This window comes from Amphichorda felina (genome assembly GCF_050947745.1).
Source record: "Amphichorda felina strain 45539 chromosome Unknown scaffold_4, whole genome shotgun sequence".
Classification (NCBI taxonomy): domain Eukaryota; kingdom Fungi; phylum Ascomycota; class Sordariomycetes; order Hypocreales; family Bionectriaceae; genus Amphichorda; species Amphichorda felina.
This window is the reverse complement of record NW_028145046.1, coordinates 2,477,643-2,494,683: the sequence shown is the minus strand read 5'-3', so window position 1 is coordinate 2,494,683 and position 17,041 is coordinate 2,477,643. Positions and strand designations below refer to the sequence as shown.

General features: G+C 52.5%; 8 protein-coding genes across 8 annotated transcripts; 7 read left to right on the top strand and 1 right to left on the bottom strand.

The window, feature by feature from the left end:
* Window positions 1–328: 328 nt before the first annotated feature.
* On the top strand, window positions 329–1,157 carry ACO1O0_004565 (ETC complex I subunit conserved region-domain-containing protein; the record flags this gene model as incomplete). The annotated part of the gene is made up of 3 exons (XM_083194004.1): window positions 329–870; window positions 933–1,037; window positions 1,091–1,157. 3 exons carry the CDS (start codon window positions 329–331, stop codon window positions 1,155–1,157), a joined length of 714 nt encoding a protein of 237 aa, XP_083050952.1.
* An 812-nt stretch (window positions 1,158–1,969) lies between these two features.
* On the top strand, window positions 1,970–2,944 carry ACO1O0_004564 (uncharacterized protein; the record flags this gene model as incomplete). The annotated part of the gene is made up of 1 exon (XM_083194003.1): window positions 1,970–2,944. The coding sequence occupies one exon, from the start codon at window positions 1,970–1,972 to the stop codon at window positions 2,942–2,944; it is 975 nt and encodes a 324-aa protein (XP_083050951.1).
* A 57-nt stretch (window positions 2,945–3,001) lies between these two features.
* On the bottom strand, window positions 3,002–5,062 carry ACO1O0_004563 (WD40-repeat-containing domain protein; the record flags this gene model as incomplete). The annotated part of the gene is made up of 7 exons (XM_083194002.1): window positions 3,002–3,012; window positions 3,075–3,778; window positions 4,118–4,221; window positions 4,619–4,696; window positions 4,751–4,827; window positions 4,890–4,929; window positions 4,991–5,062. The coding sequence occupies 7 exons, from the start codon at window positions 5,060–5,062 to the stop codon at window positions 3,002–3,004; spliced, it is 1,086 nt and encodes a 361-aa protein (XP_083050950.1).
* Window positions 5,063–6,785: 1,723 nt separating this feature from the next.
* ACO1O0_004562 (uncharacterized protein) lies at window positions 6,786–7,493 on the top strand (the record flags this gene model as incomplete). Its single annotated transcript, XM_083194001.1, has 2 exons — window positions 6,786–6,861; window positions 6,922–7,493. 2 exons carry the CDS (start codon window positions 6,786–6,788, stop codon window positions 7,491–7,493), a joined length of 648 nt encoding a protein of 215 aa, XP_083050949.1.
* Window positions 7,494–8,650: 1,157 nt separating this feature from the next.
* On the top strand, window positions 8,651–10,208 carry ACO1O0_004561 (uncharacterized protein; the record flags this gene model as incomplete). Its single annotated transcript, XM_083194000.1, has 4 exons — window positions 8,651–9,031; window positions 9,092–9,635; window positions 9,689–10,083; window positions 10,137–10,208. The coding sequence occupies 4 exons, from the start codon at window positions 8,651–8,653 to the stop codon at window positions 10,206–10,208; spliced, it is 1,392 nt and encodes a 463-aa protein (XP_083050948.1).
* A 733-nt stretch (window positions 10,209–10,941) lies between these two features.
* Window positions 10,942–12,468, top strand: HRQ1_2 (ATP-dependent 3'-5' DNA helicase; the record flags this gene model as incomplete). Its single annotated transcript, XM_083193999.1, has 1 exon — window positions 10,942–12,468. The coding sequence occupies one exon, from the start codon at window positions 10,942–10,944 to the stop codon at window positions 12,466–12,468; it is 1,527 nt and encodes a 508-aa protein (XP_083050947.1).
* Window positions 12,469–12,575: 107 nt separating this feature from the next.
* On the top strand, window positions 12,576–14,501 carry HRQ1_1 (ATP-dependent 3'-5' DNA helicase; the record flags this gene model as incomplete). Its single annotated transcript, XM_083193998.1, has 1 exon — window positions 12,576–14,501. One exon carries the CDS (start codon window positions 12,576–12,578, stop codon window positions 14,499–14,501), a length of 1,926 nt encoding a protein of 641 aa, XP_083050946.1.
* Window positions 14,502–15,481: 980 nt separating this feature from the next.
* ACO1O0_004558 (Sodium/calcium exchanger protein-domain-containing protein) lies at window positions 15,482–17,022 on the top strand (the record flags this gene model as incomplete). The annotated part of the gene is made up of 4 exons (XM_083193997.1): window positions 15,482–15,782; window positions 15,844–15,982; window positions 16,040–16,246; window positions 16,305–17,022. 4 exons carry the CDS (start codon window positions 15,482–15,484, stop codon window positions 17,020–17,022), a joined length of 1,365 nt encoding a protein of 454 aa, XP_083050945.1.
* Window positions 17,023–17,041: the final 19 nt, after the last annotated feature.

Here is a 17,041-nt window from a genome sequence, read left to right as displayed (position 1 = left end):
GATGCACGAGTGATCTATCCGAAATCGGGCCTCGGTCTTTAGAACTGTTAGATAACGCACTACCATGTGGTTAAATCATGCGTCTACTGTCCCATTCCCATACTTCTAACATATTTACTATCTTGACGGATCTTAATCGATTGATTACGAGTCACAGAGCTTCCCCCGGCCCAGATTCGTAGTACGGGCCAGTGGTCACATGACATATCACGTGATATAATCGGTCCAATCCCAGGAGGTCCAATCTAGATTGCCCATGAGGTCAATTCTCCGGAAACCCTTCTAACGTGAAGCACCTCAACACCACGAACCAATTGGACTCGCCAGCATGCGGCCGACTACCCGTCTGCTTGCGCGGTACCTTGAGGCCGGTACTCCAACCGGCCTCACCGGGCTCTGGACGCACTCCACGCCCCGATCGACCCTCCTCTACCTCTATGGCACGACCCTGAACAAGCTCCAATCAATGCCCGAGTCATCAGTGTACCGCCAATCAGTCGAAGCCGTGACCAAGCACCGCATGAGCATTGTTGAATCTGTGGTCCCGCCGGGATACGACGAGTGGGCAACCAAGGCCAAGGCGCTGGTCGGCAAGGATACCGAGCACTTCCGCGTTAACAGCGGCCGCATCGACGGCAGCGAGGCCCGAACGGTTAAGCTCGGCAACCGAGTCTTTATTGTTGGCACGAGGCACGAGCCCAAGGATGTTCGTGAGGAGGAGTGGGATGGCGAGGAGAATGAAGGACCCGAGCCTGAGGGCATCCGGACCCTGGCAGAGAGGAAGAACCAGGTGGTCTGGGCTGAGCGCAAACCCCTGGAGAATCACGAGCAGATTGAATGGGAAGATGAGCCGCAGCTGACGGCCGATCAGTGAGTTCACATTTCGGGAACCAACGGTTTGGTCATGAGGGTTGCTAATCTGGCGTGTGAAGGGTCCACGACATTGAGCAGAAGATTGGCGCCGGTCTCATTGAGGAGGTCATCCAGGTCGCCGAGGGCGAGCTGCAGCTAGTTGACACAATGGAGAAGAGCAAGGTGTAAGTACAATCTCGCCGACCCGCCCCGCCATCATCGTGCTGATTCTTTGTAGCTGGGAGGATCTGGAGGATAAAGCCCCTGAGGGTCAGTGGACATACTTCGAGCGCACTTCCATGTGATGTGGCTACGTGCAATGGGCCATATGTGTAAAGTAGATGGGGGCGCCTCTGTATATTTCCACCTTAGAGGCTAGGAGATCCTATAGAGTGATGAAAGGCATTTTTCTCTGAGTCCATCTTATCCGCTGGTTCCCATGAAATCCCCGAATGCGGTAAATTTTCACCATGTCCAGCAGAAGCCATGCTCCTGTACCCTCTTTGTTGGTGTCTGGGATCTTCGGATGCCATAGACGGTCACAGTCCAGTCTCGTGACCCCCTCGGGATACGGCTGGTCGCACTACCCTAGACCAGAGCTAGAGTAATGAAGTGTGGATTTGTTCCAGCATTTGCCGTCGTCGTGATCATTGTTTGCTTTGCTTGGAAGTCTTTTTCTTTGGGATGGTATAGAATGACTGGCTAATTGTTAGTTGGTTGCTGTATCGGTTAGTTACCTGATGAACGTGGTGTGTAAAGTTTTTGTATCTAGATAGGCAGCTCACCTACTAGTACTTTCACTTCTGCATCTCTTCCACCAAACACGTCTGTGTGGAACATGGACCTGATCACAACACAAGCTCCCAAAGCATACCGAAATGGTGGGAGGAAACAGGACAAGCCAAACAAGCGAAAGCGCCTTTCGCCCGAGACTACGGTAGTTGATTCTTCACGCCCATCTCATCTCCCGCCCGACAGCATCAATCCTTTCAGCCGGTCGCCGGGACAACTCCTCCAATTTTCCATTGCAGGGCTCAACGACACAGATGAAGACCCATCACTGAAAATATCCGATTTTCCTCATCGCGGCCTTAACTATGGTCTGGCTGGCCGTACTATGGAGTCCGAGTCGGAGGTCGAACAGGAGACTCCTCACCAGGGATCCGAGCACAAACTGAGATCCGTGACTCTCCGTGAGCGCCAGCTCTCTGTTCTGCTGCAGTCGATACACCAGTTTCTGGACCAGGGTGGCGTTTCAAAAGCAGCTCGGGCGTACGGTCTCATACTTCAGATTCAGCCGCACGGGAAACCCATTGATATCCGCCACCACGGGCTTTGGGCTATTGGAGCAGAGATACTAATGCGTCATGGCGAGGAGTCTGTCTCTGAAACCGTCCGAGGAGGCGCTGACGATACAAAAGGGAATAAACCTACGATCCCGGCTAGATGGGGCCATGCTGCCAACATGAATAAGGTTAAGGCGTACTTTGAGACGCTGATCCAGCAGTACCCCTACGACTACAGGATGCCCCAGAAGATATCCGCCCTGGACTTCTGGCTTGCAATGCTCAGCTGCGAGATCTACAATGCCCACGCGGAGCATGTCATTGCACTCAGTCGCCTAGAGGGGGAATCACAGGACTGGGACGAAGATATGGACGGTACCGTGGGGGATGACGACGAAATGTTGGGTATCCCCCAGGAACGCCGGGAGGCAAGGCTAAGCGAGCTCAAAGACGAAGTGCGCAAGAAGACGCTTGGGGCGATGAGGGATATTTCAAGCAGGATGGACAACGTCGCGCACATCCAACCCTTCCCAAAAAGTCACAACTTCTTAAAGTTACGTGCAACGGCTTCATTATATCTCGCAGATCTCGTCGTACCGGTTGCGCCTGCATCAGAACTTGCAGAGCAAGAGGGCCAAGTGCGAAGGCACAATGAGCAGGAAACAGCGAGGGTGTCCTTGGAAAAGGTCCTTGAACTGGGCGGGCACCTGGATCGAACCGCTGTGGTATTTTTGGGTGTTGGAGATGAGGAGCTCGACTCGCCAGCAGGGCCTATTTTCTCATCTCTCCCTATCAGACAGGGATAAGCTGGCGCAGGTCGAACGGAAATTGTCGGCTGTCAAAACCTGGTCATATTGATGGGACTAAGTCAAGTCTTCCCCCATCGCCGCAACATGTGAACTACATTTCCACTTCCAGCAACTATGCACCACTCACCCCCAGGGCTCCACGCCGCTTGCCGCCCGAGAAAAGGTATGCGCGCCTTGGACCGCACTTCGATTTTGTGGTGCGGCTCCAGAGCATGATCTCTGCTACGGACATTGTACTTGGAATCCCACTCCGCCACGTCTTTCGGATTCAAGTCACCAATGTCGTACACATTCCTCCTGTCCTCAACCTCGGGCGTCTGGCTCCCGGCTTGCGACCCTCTACCGACACTTCCCATGCGAGACTTGTCATTGCCGACTGGTTTAAGGCGCCCTAGCCAGTTCGGAAGACGAACCGGCTTGATCCTGTCCCGGTCTGGGTCCCTCAGCGCGCTCATCACGTCGTCATATGCCTTTACTCTCTCCAGATCCCAGAAGAAGATCTCGCCGGTTCGATTGCAAAATGTTAATATGGGGTGCTGGCCTGGCTGGAAGTGCAGCTCGAACCGAAGGAAGAAGTACTCGTCGCATTTGGGGGTATGGAATTGAATCCTCCGATCGTACTGGAGTTGGCATTGTGGCGACACTGTCGGCACGAACGCCGAGCGGGTGAACTGGCTCGCGCCGTAATCATTTGGCTGGGGAATGTGAGGAAGGGGGGCAATATCGTGGGGCGGGGGCGGATCCTTCGAGGAGAAGCCCAATATCTCCCAGAGGATAATCACATTGTCCCGGTTGGCTTTAGACAATATTTGGTCGCCATAGAAGGCCACGCTTCATGCGAGTTAGTAGGTGATGCGGCAGGGAAAATATACGCTTTGTTAACTCTTACCAATCAACAATGCCCCCATGGACCGCTGACGTTGAGAAGTGAGGATAGTGGATTTGAATGGGGGAATCAATGTGAGTTTTTGGAAAGTCGGGTAGAGTCCACTGGAAGATCGCATCAGAATTCGTCTTGAAGGAGTTGGTAACTTTGGAGTAGATCCTACAAGATTTATACGATGATCGTGCCCTCCAGAGACAACATATCTGCCATTGTCATGAAAGCTCTGCCCCGTGTGAGTTAGTTAAGTGTGGAGTTAGCGAGACGGGTCACACCAATGCTCATACTGCACTGAGAACCTCGGCAATGTGGCCTTCGCCAGCGAGAATGCAAAGGCAAGGCTGCTCTTCATGAGAGGGATCGAGACTCCAAAGGCGTACTGTCGTGTCATCTGAGGATGATGCGATTATGGACGGGTTCGAAGGGGATGTTGACAAGTCGTTGATTCCCTGTCGCTGAGCATGAGCGGTGACTTCAAGCTTAGCTTAGTATAATGGCAAATAAACTGACCCCCCCATGACCGGCAAAGCTCTGCAAGGCAAAATTAGCACTGGGAACGATTGGGAGGGAAAACCCATGGGGTTGGTTGGAAACTTACACCAACTAGCTCACCGCGGATTACATCGTATATCTTGACAACGCCATCGACACCTCCTACGCATAGGTAAGGTGGCCCGGTTTCTGAGCTGCGAGTCCATGTACAGCAACAGTTGGTGGCATCTGGCTGCATAGTAAAAAGATATGAGATTCAAGAATCCTTGCATCTATATGTGTATAATCGGACCTACATCGTTGTCCCTGATGAGCCTCAGAGTCTTGAAGATCCCATCAGGCTCGGACTTCTGTGATATTTTGCACACGACAACCTGGGGTCGGGGAATGAGCGTGGATTAGAGGATGTTAGGCGGGTTGCAACTTACGTGTTTCTTACTGACAGCAGCGAAGACGGGATCCGCGTTCAGAGGTTGGTAGGGGCAAAACTTGACCGCGAAGAACTCTGGATTACTTTTAGAAATTTTACTGGCCAAGGCACTTGGGATGAAACAGGGAGCACCATACCTGATACTGTGTCGCCGTTATCTAGGAGCTTGGAGTCGTCCTTGGGTGTTGTGTCAGCAGCTGGATGCGGGTCAACGGGCAACTAATGACGGCGAGTTTACCTCCAAGCTCCAGGTTATGGCGCTTTGGGGGAGCTCAAAGGCGGTTTCGTTGGTGGGCTGCGGATATCTCATGCTTCCATCTATTTTATATCCTCCGACGGTCATGCCTAAATCATGGATGCTTGGGTACGCGAGCGGGTAGAGCTGTGAAGCAGTGACGCGCTTTGGACAATCCGTTGCTGGCACACTAGGCTTTGTCGTAAAATAGCTGATGGGATGAAATGGCTGGACTTTCTATTAGGGTGCGTCGACAATCTGATGGTGGAGAGCTGGTGACCTTTTGCTGAAGTAGCCACCGAGGAACCGCCACGGACGTTTCACTCAATATCAAATGTTCCTAAGCTTGTTGGTTTGTTGAGAGCTCTAGTATGATCGACAGAAGGAGAGCTCGTGAGTTTCGATGAGCCTTTGGGTTGTTGTCGCGTCGTCCGCACGAATACTTGGGTCGCGTTTGAAGCCATTGTGAACTTCCCACCTTGGGCTTGTCAATCTCGAGGGCAGGCATTGAACTCACAGTGCCACACACCTATACTTCGCACGTTAGGTGTTCGAAGGCGAGGGGGTTTTAGCTCAAAACAACCTGGACTTCCTTCACACGCGCATTTTGACGCGTTAATCATCCATGTTACCCTTCGCGATTCAGCCTCGCGCCTTATAGCCCTTTCTTGTGGTGTTTTTGCGTCCGAACTTCGGGATGGCCCCGGTCTACGGTGTGTCTCGGCCAGCGATCAGAATCCTAAAAAGCCTGGTCCAAAGCCGAAGCCGTATGCTCAGCGCGCACTGAGCGCCAAGTCCAAATCCTTGCCAGTATCTCGAATCGAGCGATCATATTCGAAGAGGAAGAAGCAGGAGGTGCTGATTTGGATGACCCAACATCGAGAGATCCGGGCGCCATCGCTCAGGGACGCCCAGGCGTACTGGAAGATACCTCCACGATTGCTGCATGGGTGAAGAAACGGGACACACTTCTGCCAACCACGGACACCGCTACTCGTACGTTCTAACCCTGATGGTAGTCTTCAGTAAGACTGTCTTGAGTAGCACTCAGAAACCTAATGTCAACTTTCGACTTCGTAGAGGAAAGCGCAAAAGACAAGAGAGCCTGAGGCATATACGTATCCCAACCTTTGTAGATGGGTACTGGAATGGCCCAAGAAACAAAGGGAAGGCAATGTGGGAACTATATGCCCGTGGTGCGGTGCACTGGAGATTTTGACCTTCTAGGTACTTGGGGATTCAGGCCTGTTAGGATCAGTTTGAGTTCCCTACACTGTACCTAAGGTATTCTTGAAATGGGCGCAGCTGAGTACTATTAGCAGTAGTATATATTGTGCCCGGATTACATCATACTCAAAGAACACCTGCTGCGTAAAGGAAATTTGATCGCTACAAATATACCATTATATATCAGTGAAAGCCGATTAAGGTGCTAGTAGGCACCTAGGTACTATGCAACGTCATAGGTCCTTCTGCAAAGAGAGTTAAGCATTTTTAGGCGAGGTACCATCCAACGTGGGGTTGTTTGGACTGTGCGAACATACAGTGCTGAAAAATTTGTACGGACTGCCCCTGAGGCCCTGGCACGAGTGAGAGAGCTTGGGCCACCCATTCTGGAAACGTGGACGGATTGAGAGGGCGAAGATACGTCAGCTGCCGCCATCCAACCCGCATCGTTTTGCGCAACGCCTGCCAACGTTTAGCCAAAACTGAATGATCGTTGAGACGATAAGCACAGCAGAAGATAGTTTTGGCAACATAATCTCGAGTTTGGCTAGGTCGCGCTAGTCCCCGTACGATGGCCACATCAAGCTCTAGGGGCGACTACGCCAACCCTCCCCTCGACGACGATGATCTGATCGACCCCGATGATGGTAAGTGGACGGCTTTCAGCAATACGGGTTTGTAATGATTATAGGCTGATATAGTGATAGCGGACGTCAACGATTTTGACGACCCTCTGGCGCCTCAATCCTCCCGTCAACCCTTGTCTGGCAATATTGGTTCTGGATCGTCCTCACGCCCCCTTAACGAAGGCTATTTGACCTCTCGGATCCCTGGCGAAGACCGCAGAGCCCCGCAGAATACGATAGATGAGACGGTGTGGGAGACGCTGCGCCGCGACCTGCTGGCCGTCTGGGCGAAGCTACGCGAGGTTCTCTACCCCAAGTACCTCCTGGGGGGTACTATGTTCGACTCGGATTCAGGACTTCGAGGCGCGTACACGAACATCCGAGGTGCAGGAATTACAGGTACAAGAGAGGAACTCACTGGTTTGGCTAGCCGGGTGATGGATTCGGAAGCACTTCTCCAGAGCAACATGACACCTGGACTGCGTGACTGGGATCTTTGGGGCCCTCTTATTTTCTGTCTCCTCCTCAGCCTGCTCCTTAGTATGCCGCACGCTGAGCAGAAAGATGAAGTATTCAGCGGGGTCTTTGCTATGATCTGGCTGGGAGAGGCCCTCGTAACTCTGCAGATCAAGCTGCTGGGTGGTAACATGTGAGTCCTCCACTGGCTATCGCCAGCATGATGGCCGGCTAATGTCCTTTGTTAGCTCATTTGCGCAGAGTGTCTGCATCATCGGATACACCTTGTTTCCCCTGGTCATTGCCGCTCTTATGTCCGCGCTGGGGCTTCACTGGATTGCAAGGATACCTGTCTATCTTGTGTTGATCTCTTGGTCGCTGGCCGCTGGAGTCAGCATTCTTGGTGGGAGCGGGGTTGTCAAGAACAGGGTGGGCATTGCCATCTACCCTCTCTTCATATTTTATATGGGCTTGGGGTGCCTATGCTTTATCAGCTAGGCGAAGACTGGTACGGGGCATAAATCCCCGGGGTTTTGAGGATATGTACCGAGAATAACGGGTGACTGATAAGTTGCTTTCATGTGTATTTCTAGGCGACGATGGTGCCATTTGGACGGCTTGGAAGAAAGAAGGAGTACCAATATTTCAATAAGCAAATTTATTTCGAGACCAAACTCGGAGAGGTGCAAATTATTTGCCCGTGTAGTCGTAAGTAGTAGTACGAGTATTATGCATTCGGCAGAGAAGTGCAAATTGCAACGCACTGTCCGCGCAGAGGATTGGGACGCTGTGCAAACTTGTTTCTCCGTGTCTATCTTCCTGCATTAGGGCGAAGATCTTAATCTGAGTCCAGAGCACTCGTGTGCTTGCCTAATATTGTGGTAATTTGCAGGCGCTCTTACTACCTGGATTCAAAGCATGGTTGTTAAGTGTTGAGCTGTTGTACAAATCTTAAATAGATGGTGGTACTATTACGGATAGTACGTACGGATACTCGTACTCATTTTTACTGAAGTGCCGGGTTCAGAAGGCTTGCTGGGGTTTGATTGGACGACAACCACCTAAATTGGGACCAGTTGTGCTGTCGGTCGCGGATCTGACCTCTTCGTTCTCACACGGCACAGACCTCGAGTCCAAACGCGCCGCCGTCGCCATTGACTACTGGCGCGGATAACAACTCTTTCCCGTTTCTCACATCTTCTTCTTACCTCTTGGCCGATATTTTGTATCTTCACCTGGGTGACCTGCTGACAGCTGAGTTTGTTCACCTCTGCGGAGGTACCCAGTCAACATCTCTCCGGCGTTCTCCCCTCCAAAAGTCTCCCCTCCCCCTCCACAGACGATAGCGATCGCCATGGCAGACAACGCGCCCAACGATAGCAGCCCAAAAAACGATCCGGCCCTGCTGGGGAACAAAGAAGATGCCGAGACGAGAGCCGCACGTCGAGAGCTGAAGCAATCCACAATATCAGATCATGTTCCCGACATTACCGCCTCTACCGACGACGACCAGACAGCGCGCCCAACGACGCCGCCCGCTGACGTGCCGGAGCCTAAGGACCAAATCTTATCACCTAAGAAGAAGCGCGCCCACGACCAGCTAGATGGAGACAAGGAGACCGATAATAACGATGCTAAGAGCACAACGTCTACAGACTCGGCTAAGGACCGGGCGTCCCGATTAGAACCGGAGAAGAAACGGCACCGTGATGGGGACTCGGCGGAAAATGGCACAGTAGGTGTTTCCTTGGCTGGTCCCAGCTCAAGATTATTCATGTCTGACCCCTACCTCCAGAAACCTGCTGAAGCAGAGACCCAAAAATCAGCAGAGAAGAAGCAACCCTTGACGTCGTCGAGTGCCTTTTCTGCCTCGGGCTTCGGCAAGCTGGCCACAAGTTCTTCCTCGCCCTTTGCCTCTTTGGGCGGATCTGGCGTCAGCCCTTTTGGATCAGCTGGCGCACCGTCCTTGACCTCTTTTGCCTCGCCACCGATCTCGTCGAATAACAAACCTGCCGAGGCCCCTAAATTGACGTTTGGAGGTGGAGGTGGTGCATCGCCTTTCGCTGGACTTGCTTCCGGGACTAATGGTTTCGGAAGTACACTTGGAGGAGGTGGCTTCGGGTCAGTAACATCCGGGCCGATGCTGGGAAGTTTTGCTGCCCCAGGTAGCAGGTCTCTTGGAAGCGAAAAGCGGGCCAAGCCATTTGGTGCCCCCGATAGCGATGCTGAGAGTAATGAAGACGAAGAGGAGGGGGATAACGACAGCCAGCAAGATGAGGAGCGAGCTGCATCACCGGAGAAGGAGTCAGAAGACAAGAAGAAACATAAGCTTCAAAAGGGTGAGACTACGGACAACCGCAATTATGCTTGGGCGTGTACTTACGAGTCGCAGTTGAGGTTAACGATGGAGAAGCTGGCGAGGCCACCATTCTGTCGGTAAGGGCGAAAGTGTTCTACCTCGATAAAGAAACAGGCTGGAAGGAGCGAGGAAGCGGCATGTTGAAGATCAATGTGCCCCAAAGCTGTGTCGAGTTTGACGATTCTGGGGCGCCTATCCCCGGCTCGTTCGATGCTTCTGGGTTCGACCTGGACGAAGAAGAGGGAAATGGCAAGGGGCACAAAGTGGCCCGGCTCATTTTGCGGCAGGATCAGACACATCGCGTTATCCTCAATACCGCCATATTCCCTGCCACGAAGTTCCAAGAAAAAGCATCGCTCAAGTCAGTTGGGATCCTTTTTACTGCTTTTGAGGGAGAAGAAGCGAAGCCCGTCAATATTACCGTCAGGGTGAGATCATTGACCCATTGCATTAAATGATACAGTTGCTAACGCCGAAGTAGATGACTGCTGCGAATGCTAAGAGCTTCATGAACGAGATAGGGCTCGTCCAAAGAGAACTCCAGAGTGCCTAGGGTGCATCCCCTAGAGCTCTGGATTGAGTTACGGACTCACATATTAATAGTGGCCTAAGGGGCTGAAATCCAAAACCCTCCTTGGGTCTCATCAGGGTATTCATCGTATGCGTCGGAAGGGGAGAACGATTGAAGTAGAGTTACTGGAGCGTATTGTGGACGTGTGTGTGAAGTAACGCACCAACCGCAAGCTTTGCGCACAGTCTGTTGATAAGGGATGTAGGATTGAGCAATGGAATACCAGCATAGACCCGCCACGGAGCTGTTTAGGTTGAGAAGGAGCGATTTTCCCATGGGTCGATTGTGAGAGGCGCATACGAGGTATACTCCAAGGGCTTGGGATGGCGTCAAAAGGGGAGGGTGCCTCACGAATGTCAAATACCGTAGAGATACGATTTGAGAGCTAAACATGAAACTCCAACGCATTATAAAGGGTATGGTAATATCCACGTGCCCACTTAACCTGCTTGTTCTCTCAAGGACTGCTATGGATTTTTCATATCGAAAACGAGTACGGAGTGTTCGTAAGGCATAGTTGGAGGTTTGGCGCACGTGACTTGGCGCCAGTTCCGTGACCTTGGAAGTTTAACATAATCGCACACAGTTTGCCACGCTCTCCATGACTGAACACTTCATTTCTCCGCCAACATCTATGGCGCTGGAGAAAGTCCCTTTAAAACTGGCAGATGTCCACCGAAAATGAAGTGGGAATGGTGCCTACTTTCAATTCATGATGCCTCCACCTCCCTCTAAGGGAGGTCCCTACACGAAGGCCGTGACAGATTCAAACTCCGGCAAACGCAAGAGGGCTTCAAAGGATGATGAACTCACACCCGAACCATCGCTGGCAGATGGAAAGCCGAGCATCGACGCTGTGGCGAAGCCTGTGACCAAGGGTTGTCGAAGCAGAAACAAGGCTAAAAAAGCGAGCCATGCAAAGGAGAATAGCAAGGCCGTCGAAGCCTTGATCGAGTGGACCCCGCATTTCAAGTCTCTAGAGCAGACTCACAGAGCCTTGAATCTGGTCTTCACGTTTTGCTGCACTCGGAAACACCTGGCAACGACATTTGACACCATTCGATCGGCGGTGGAGTCCCACACCAAAAGACCGTTGACCGTGGAAGAAGTGGCGTCTGTCGTTGCGCTCCGTCCCGAAGGGATCAATTTCTCATATGTTGATGAGCTCATGCTTGAGCTTGAGGCGAAAGGTTCTGAGCGAGACGATACGTTCAAATCGGGCAAGCCTACGCGGTCGCAAGCTCCGGCCCTCGACGCCTCCGTTGGAGGTTGGACTGGCAAAGATAGCATCGAAACACATTATGCGCGAGGCAATGCCTTGAGTGGTAGACAGGTGTTATACTTTGAGTTCATCGATGGCGATCTGAAACGCCAGATCCAGGACCGCAAAACGGGCGAGCCTACACGGCCGAACCGCAAATCGAAAGAGGAGGAGCTGAAGATGCCCGTCTTCAGTCAGAAACAGATGACGCAGTTGATTGAAAGGCGCAACCAGAAATTCTCCGCTGCCATCAACACTTTTGTCAACAAGTGCGTCGAGGATGGTGTTGATCCAGACGTGGCTCTGGCCGAACGAACCAAGCCATACATCCCGGTACCCGCTGTTAATGAGGATGGACCGCCCCAAGCGCCTGCATCTCTCCCTGAAGATATTCCCCATGAGCGCAAGAGCATACCCGAAATTGTGCAAGAGCTTAAAGACAGTACCTGGTACACTGGCCAAGTCGTTCCGGACGGCCACCGAGTCTTTGAGGCACAAGAACCAATCTACGGGGACCTCACTTTTCTACTGAGCCAGGATCTTGTAAATGCTCTTTACAATGCCAAGGGAATTACGCAGTTCTATGCGCATCAGGCGGAGGCACTAAATGGCCTCCAGGAAGGCCAGAATGTTGTGGTATCTACGTCAACTAGCTCTGGCAAGTCACTCATCTATCAGCTGCCGATCATCCATTCCTTGGAGGAGGATTGCAACTCGCGGGCCATGTATATCTTTCCCACTAAGGCTCTTGCACAGGATCAGAAGCGCAGCTTGAAAGAGCTGATGTCGTATATGCCTAGATTGGAAGATGTCATGGTTGAGACGTTTGACGGAGACACGCCAATGAGCGAGCGTGGTGCCATACGGGAGCAAGCGAAAATCATCTTTACTAACCCTGATATGCTTCACATAACCATACTCCCGCAAGAGGAGAGATGGAGGTCGTTTTTGAAGAACTTGAAGTTTGTCGTTGGCAAGTGAAATGAGTCCAGAGACCAGCTGTTGATGGATTCTGTTCTTCTAACATCTGGCTAGTTGACGAGATTCATTATTATAATGGGCAGTTGGGGTCTCATGTCGCTTTTATCATGCGCAGGCTGAGACGAATATGCGCGGCCGTTGGTAACCGAAAGATCAAATTTATCTCGTGCTCTGCCACTGTGGCAAATCCCAAGGAGCATTTCAAGACAATCTTCGGCATTGACAATGTACGACTCATCGACTATGATGGGTCACCGTCAGGCCGAAAGGAATTCCTATGTTGGAACACGCCTTATAAGGACCCTGGAGACCCTGCGAGTGGGCGTGGCAATACCAAGCTCGAGTGTGCCCGGTTGTTTTGCGACCTGATACTGCGAGGGGTGCGGATCATAGCATTCTGCAGGGTGCGGCACCAGTGTGAGAGGCTGGTCAATGCTATTAAGGGTGAGCTTGAGTCCATGGGACGGCCAGAGTGTGTGAATCTTGTTATGGGATACCGAGGCGGATACACGGCAGCAGATCGGCGGAGAATCGAGTCCGAGATGTTCGAGGGGAAATTGCTGGGTATTGTTGCGACAACCGCTCTCGAGTTGGGCATCGACATTGGCAGCCTGGACTGTGTAATGACTTGGGGGTTTCCCTACACGATTGCCAACTTGAGGCAACAAAGCGGCCGTGCCGGGAGGCGAAACAAAGACTCTCTGTCCATTCTAGTCGGGGATTGCTTTCCTACGGACCAGCATTATATGCAAAATCCCGACGAGCTATTCACGAAACCGAACTGCGAGCTCCAAGTGGACCTGGAAAACATGCTTGTTCGCGAGGGCCACATTCAATGTGCCGCATATGAGATGCCGATCAAACCAGAGGAAGACACTCAGTACTTTGGAGGGGATCTTCCCAAAATTTGCCGAGAAAGGTTGTTGGGGGATGAAAGGGGCTTCTACCACTGCCATGATCGATTCCGGCCGATTCCGTCACGGTTTGTGGCTATCCGGGACACAGAAGATGACCATTTTGCTATAGTGGATATCACCAATAGACGGAATATTGTCTTGGAGGAATTGGAGGCTTCGAGGGCTACATTCACGATATATGATGGGGCCATCTTCCTCCACCAAGGCAATACGTATCTGGTTCGCGATTTCCTGCCCGATCAGCACATGGCCAAGGTCGAGAGGGTCAAAGTCGACTGGACAACGACTCAGCGAGATTTCACAGACATTGATCCTACCGAGACGGAGGCAATCCGCAGAATCTCCCACTCGCAGTCGATGGCGTACTACGGGACCATCAAGATCCAGCAAAACGTCTTTGGCTTCTTCAAGGTTGACAATAAAGGGCATGTACTTGATGCCGTCCAGGTTGATAACCCGCCAGTCATCCGATATAGCAAGGGGATGTGGTTGGATGTGCCCAAGAGCGCGCTCGATATCCTCCAAGAGCGAAGGCTGCACTCGGCTGCCGCGATCCACGCTGCCGAGCATGCCATCATGAGCCTACTGCCGACCTTTGTCATTAGCATGCCCGATGATGTACGGACTGAGTGCAAGGTTGCGCTCAAGGAGTTCGCGAAGAATGAAACCCAGAGAAAGCGCCCGGCACGGCTGACGTTTTACGACACAAAGGGAGGGGCAGGGGGCTCGGGAATCAACACTAAGGCCTTTGACCACATAGATCAGCTGCTGAAAGACGCTTTGAGGAGGGTGGAGCAATGCCATTGCCAGAGAGGATGTGTTGAGTGTGTCTGCTCGGAGCTATGCCACGAGTCCAACGAGGTCATGAGCAAGGCGGGATGCCAAGTGGTGCTCAAGAGCTTGCTGGATATGGAGATTGACATTGAGGAGCTGCCTATGGGCCCAGAGGACTATAACCCTGTTGGGATCGAGACAGTGGTTGCAGCTCAACCTGTGCCTGTTAGAGGCGCAAATGTTGCTCGTATGGCTCAAGTCAAGGAGGAGCCCAGGGACGAGGACATGTCTAGGGGGGGCTACGAGAGGGATTCTGGACTTGGGAAGCGGTCGACTCCTTGAGGCGATACGGATGAACTGAACAAAGCCGACTTTCGGGACGCCCCATAGCATGATGCATGGCTGTCTGGGGATGGAGATTATTATTATCATTTTTGAACGAGGTGAGATGCATCTGGGTTGAGGCATGCCGCCTACCGAGAAGTGGCACGGATTGTTACCAGTACCTACGTGCGAAGCACGAATAGTTACTAAGGTATGATGGATGTGCTGGCTGACATCGGTTTCGAATTGAAAGGCCCGATCTTGATGCAAAAGTCCCCGAATTCAGGGGCACTGCCGTGTCGGAGGCTACAGCTGGCATGCCATTTTCCGCAAAAGGGTGGAGCCATAATTACGATGTGAATTCTGTGAATTCTGAAACCCCGAGAGGCTTCTCGTGGATGGTCAGAAATGGTTCGTTTTGGGGGAAAGGAAAAAAAGGGGGGGGGGGGGGGGGTTTTGTTCCTGGGGATATGAAGCAGCAACCAGGGATCAGCAGTTCAACATGCATGATGACGGTGCGGGAAGGGGAGCGAATTGATGCGCTGGCTTGGCTGGTCCCTGACAAGTGACAGCCTGGATTCCTGAATGGGTGCCGCATGAATCGAATCATGATGCATTTTGGCCATAGAGGCAGTGAGACATTGGAGGAGCTACGCGGGTCGCCAACAAGGGCTATTATGGAAGCATGGGCCATTAGACCCCGGTCACCCCTGATCCACGGGTTGCTCACTTTCCAGTTTCCACGGTCTGTTCCACAATGTCCCCAGAGCAATAATAATCTTACTACCTCGTACTCGCACATAGTAGAATGTGTCCGCCTCTCAAGCTCCGATCAGTACTACGAGTAATATCTGGTTGACGTGAAGCCTGATAGGTGGCCTCGTCTCTGGAGTATATACCCGGTATTAGGCTGTCGCTGCGAAGGACCATCTCCAGGACCTCAAATCCATCAGCAGGTCTCTCCGTTTGACGCAAGGCCCTCAGAATTGTCCACCGCCATGTCCAGCTCTTCACCCCCCTCGCGGCCAAGCGACTCGCTGCCAGGGCAGCTGGAGGCAGTGAACAGCAACGGTGGTGCGCGCAGCCTGAGCTCTCTCCCGCCGCCTACCACCTTTGGCCAGTATAAGCGGAACAAGGAAATGAATGAGAAGAGGTTCCGCCTCAATCCCGCGGGCGAGAGCGGGCGACGGGGTTTCCACCCTTGGCACTTTTTACGCATCGTCTTCCGGTCGGCCAGTAGAGCCAGTACCCTCTGCAACATCCTCTGGCCTTTTGTACCCGCTGCTCTGGCAGTCCGGTGTGGGTTCAAGATCCGAGTCCCGACCGTCGGTATAGAACTGGTGCTAACTGGTCTGTTTAGACACACTCGAAGACCGTCACATCCTCATCTTCACCCTCTCGTACATTGCCATGGTTCCCTGCGCCAACCTTGTTGGTTTCGCCGGCCAGGAGCTGGCTCGAAAGCTGCCGCATGTCATTGGCGTCCTAACAGAAATTACGTGAGTACTGGGACCTCGCAGGCTGGTGTTGGCATGGCGAATCTGACCGCTTCCTAGCTGCGGTTCGGTGGTCGAGATTGTCTTATTCATGCTGCTTCTTACAAAAGGTGATTTTGAAGTCATCAAGGCTGCGATTCTTGGCTCCATACTGGCCACCATGCTGCTTTGTCTCGGCATGTGCTTCTTCGTCGGAGGCGTGCATCGTGTGGAGCAGAAGTTCTGTCGCGCCATCAGCGAGACTGGCCACGGCCTGCTCTTCACAGCGTGAGTGGCAATTCTAAGAATAAGAAACAAAGAGTCTTCCTGCTGACAACAGATATAGCGGTGTCGTGTTGGCCGTGCCGACCGTGTTTGGTCAAGGGCTGACAGGTTATGAGCTCAGCCACGAGGAGCTCGCCTACAAGACGTTGAACATCTCCCGTGTCATATCTGTGCTGCTCATGATTTCATATGCCATCTTTGTGTTCTTCCAGGCCCGGACTCATCATGGCATCTACACCGCCATTTTCGAGCAGGACGAGGAGCGTGACGCCGACAGGCACGGCGATCTCAACAAGCCCAAGCTCACCATGACCGAGTCCATCATCTCCTTGATCGTTGCCGTCGCGCTTGTCACGCTCATCGCCATCATCCTCGTCCTCCAAATTCACCATGTCATCGAGGTCTCGAGCGTGTCGGATCCCTTCATGGGCCTAATCTTGGTCCCGCTGGTCGAGAAGTTTGCCGAGCACCTCACAGCCATTGACGAAGCCTGGGACAACCAGATGAACTTGGCCTTGTCGCACGTCCTGGGCGCGACCCTTCAGACGGCCCTCTTCAACGCGCCCCTGACGGTTGTTGTCGGCTGGGGCCTCGGGAAGGGGATGGACCTCAACTTTGACATGTTCAACCTGGTCATGCTTATCCTGTCTATCTTGACAGTGGGGCGTTTCCTCCAGGATCAAAAGAGCAACTACCTGGAGGGATTTCTTCTGGTCACGCTGTACATCGCCATCGCTCTTTCGGCGTGGCACTACCCCAATCCGGTAAGCGAACATTGATAACATTGATTAGACAAAG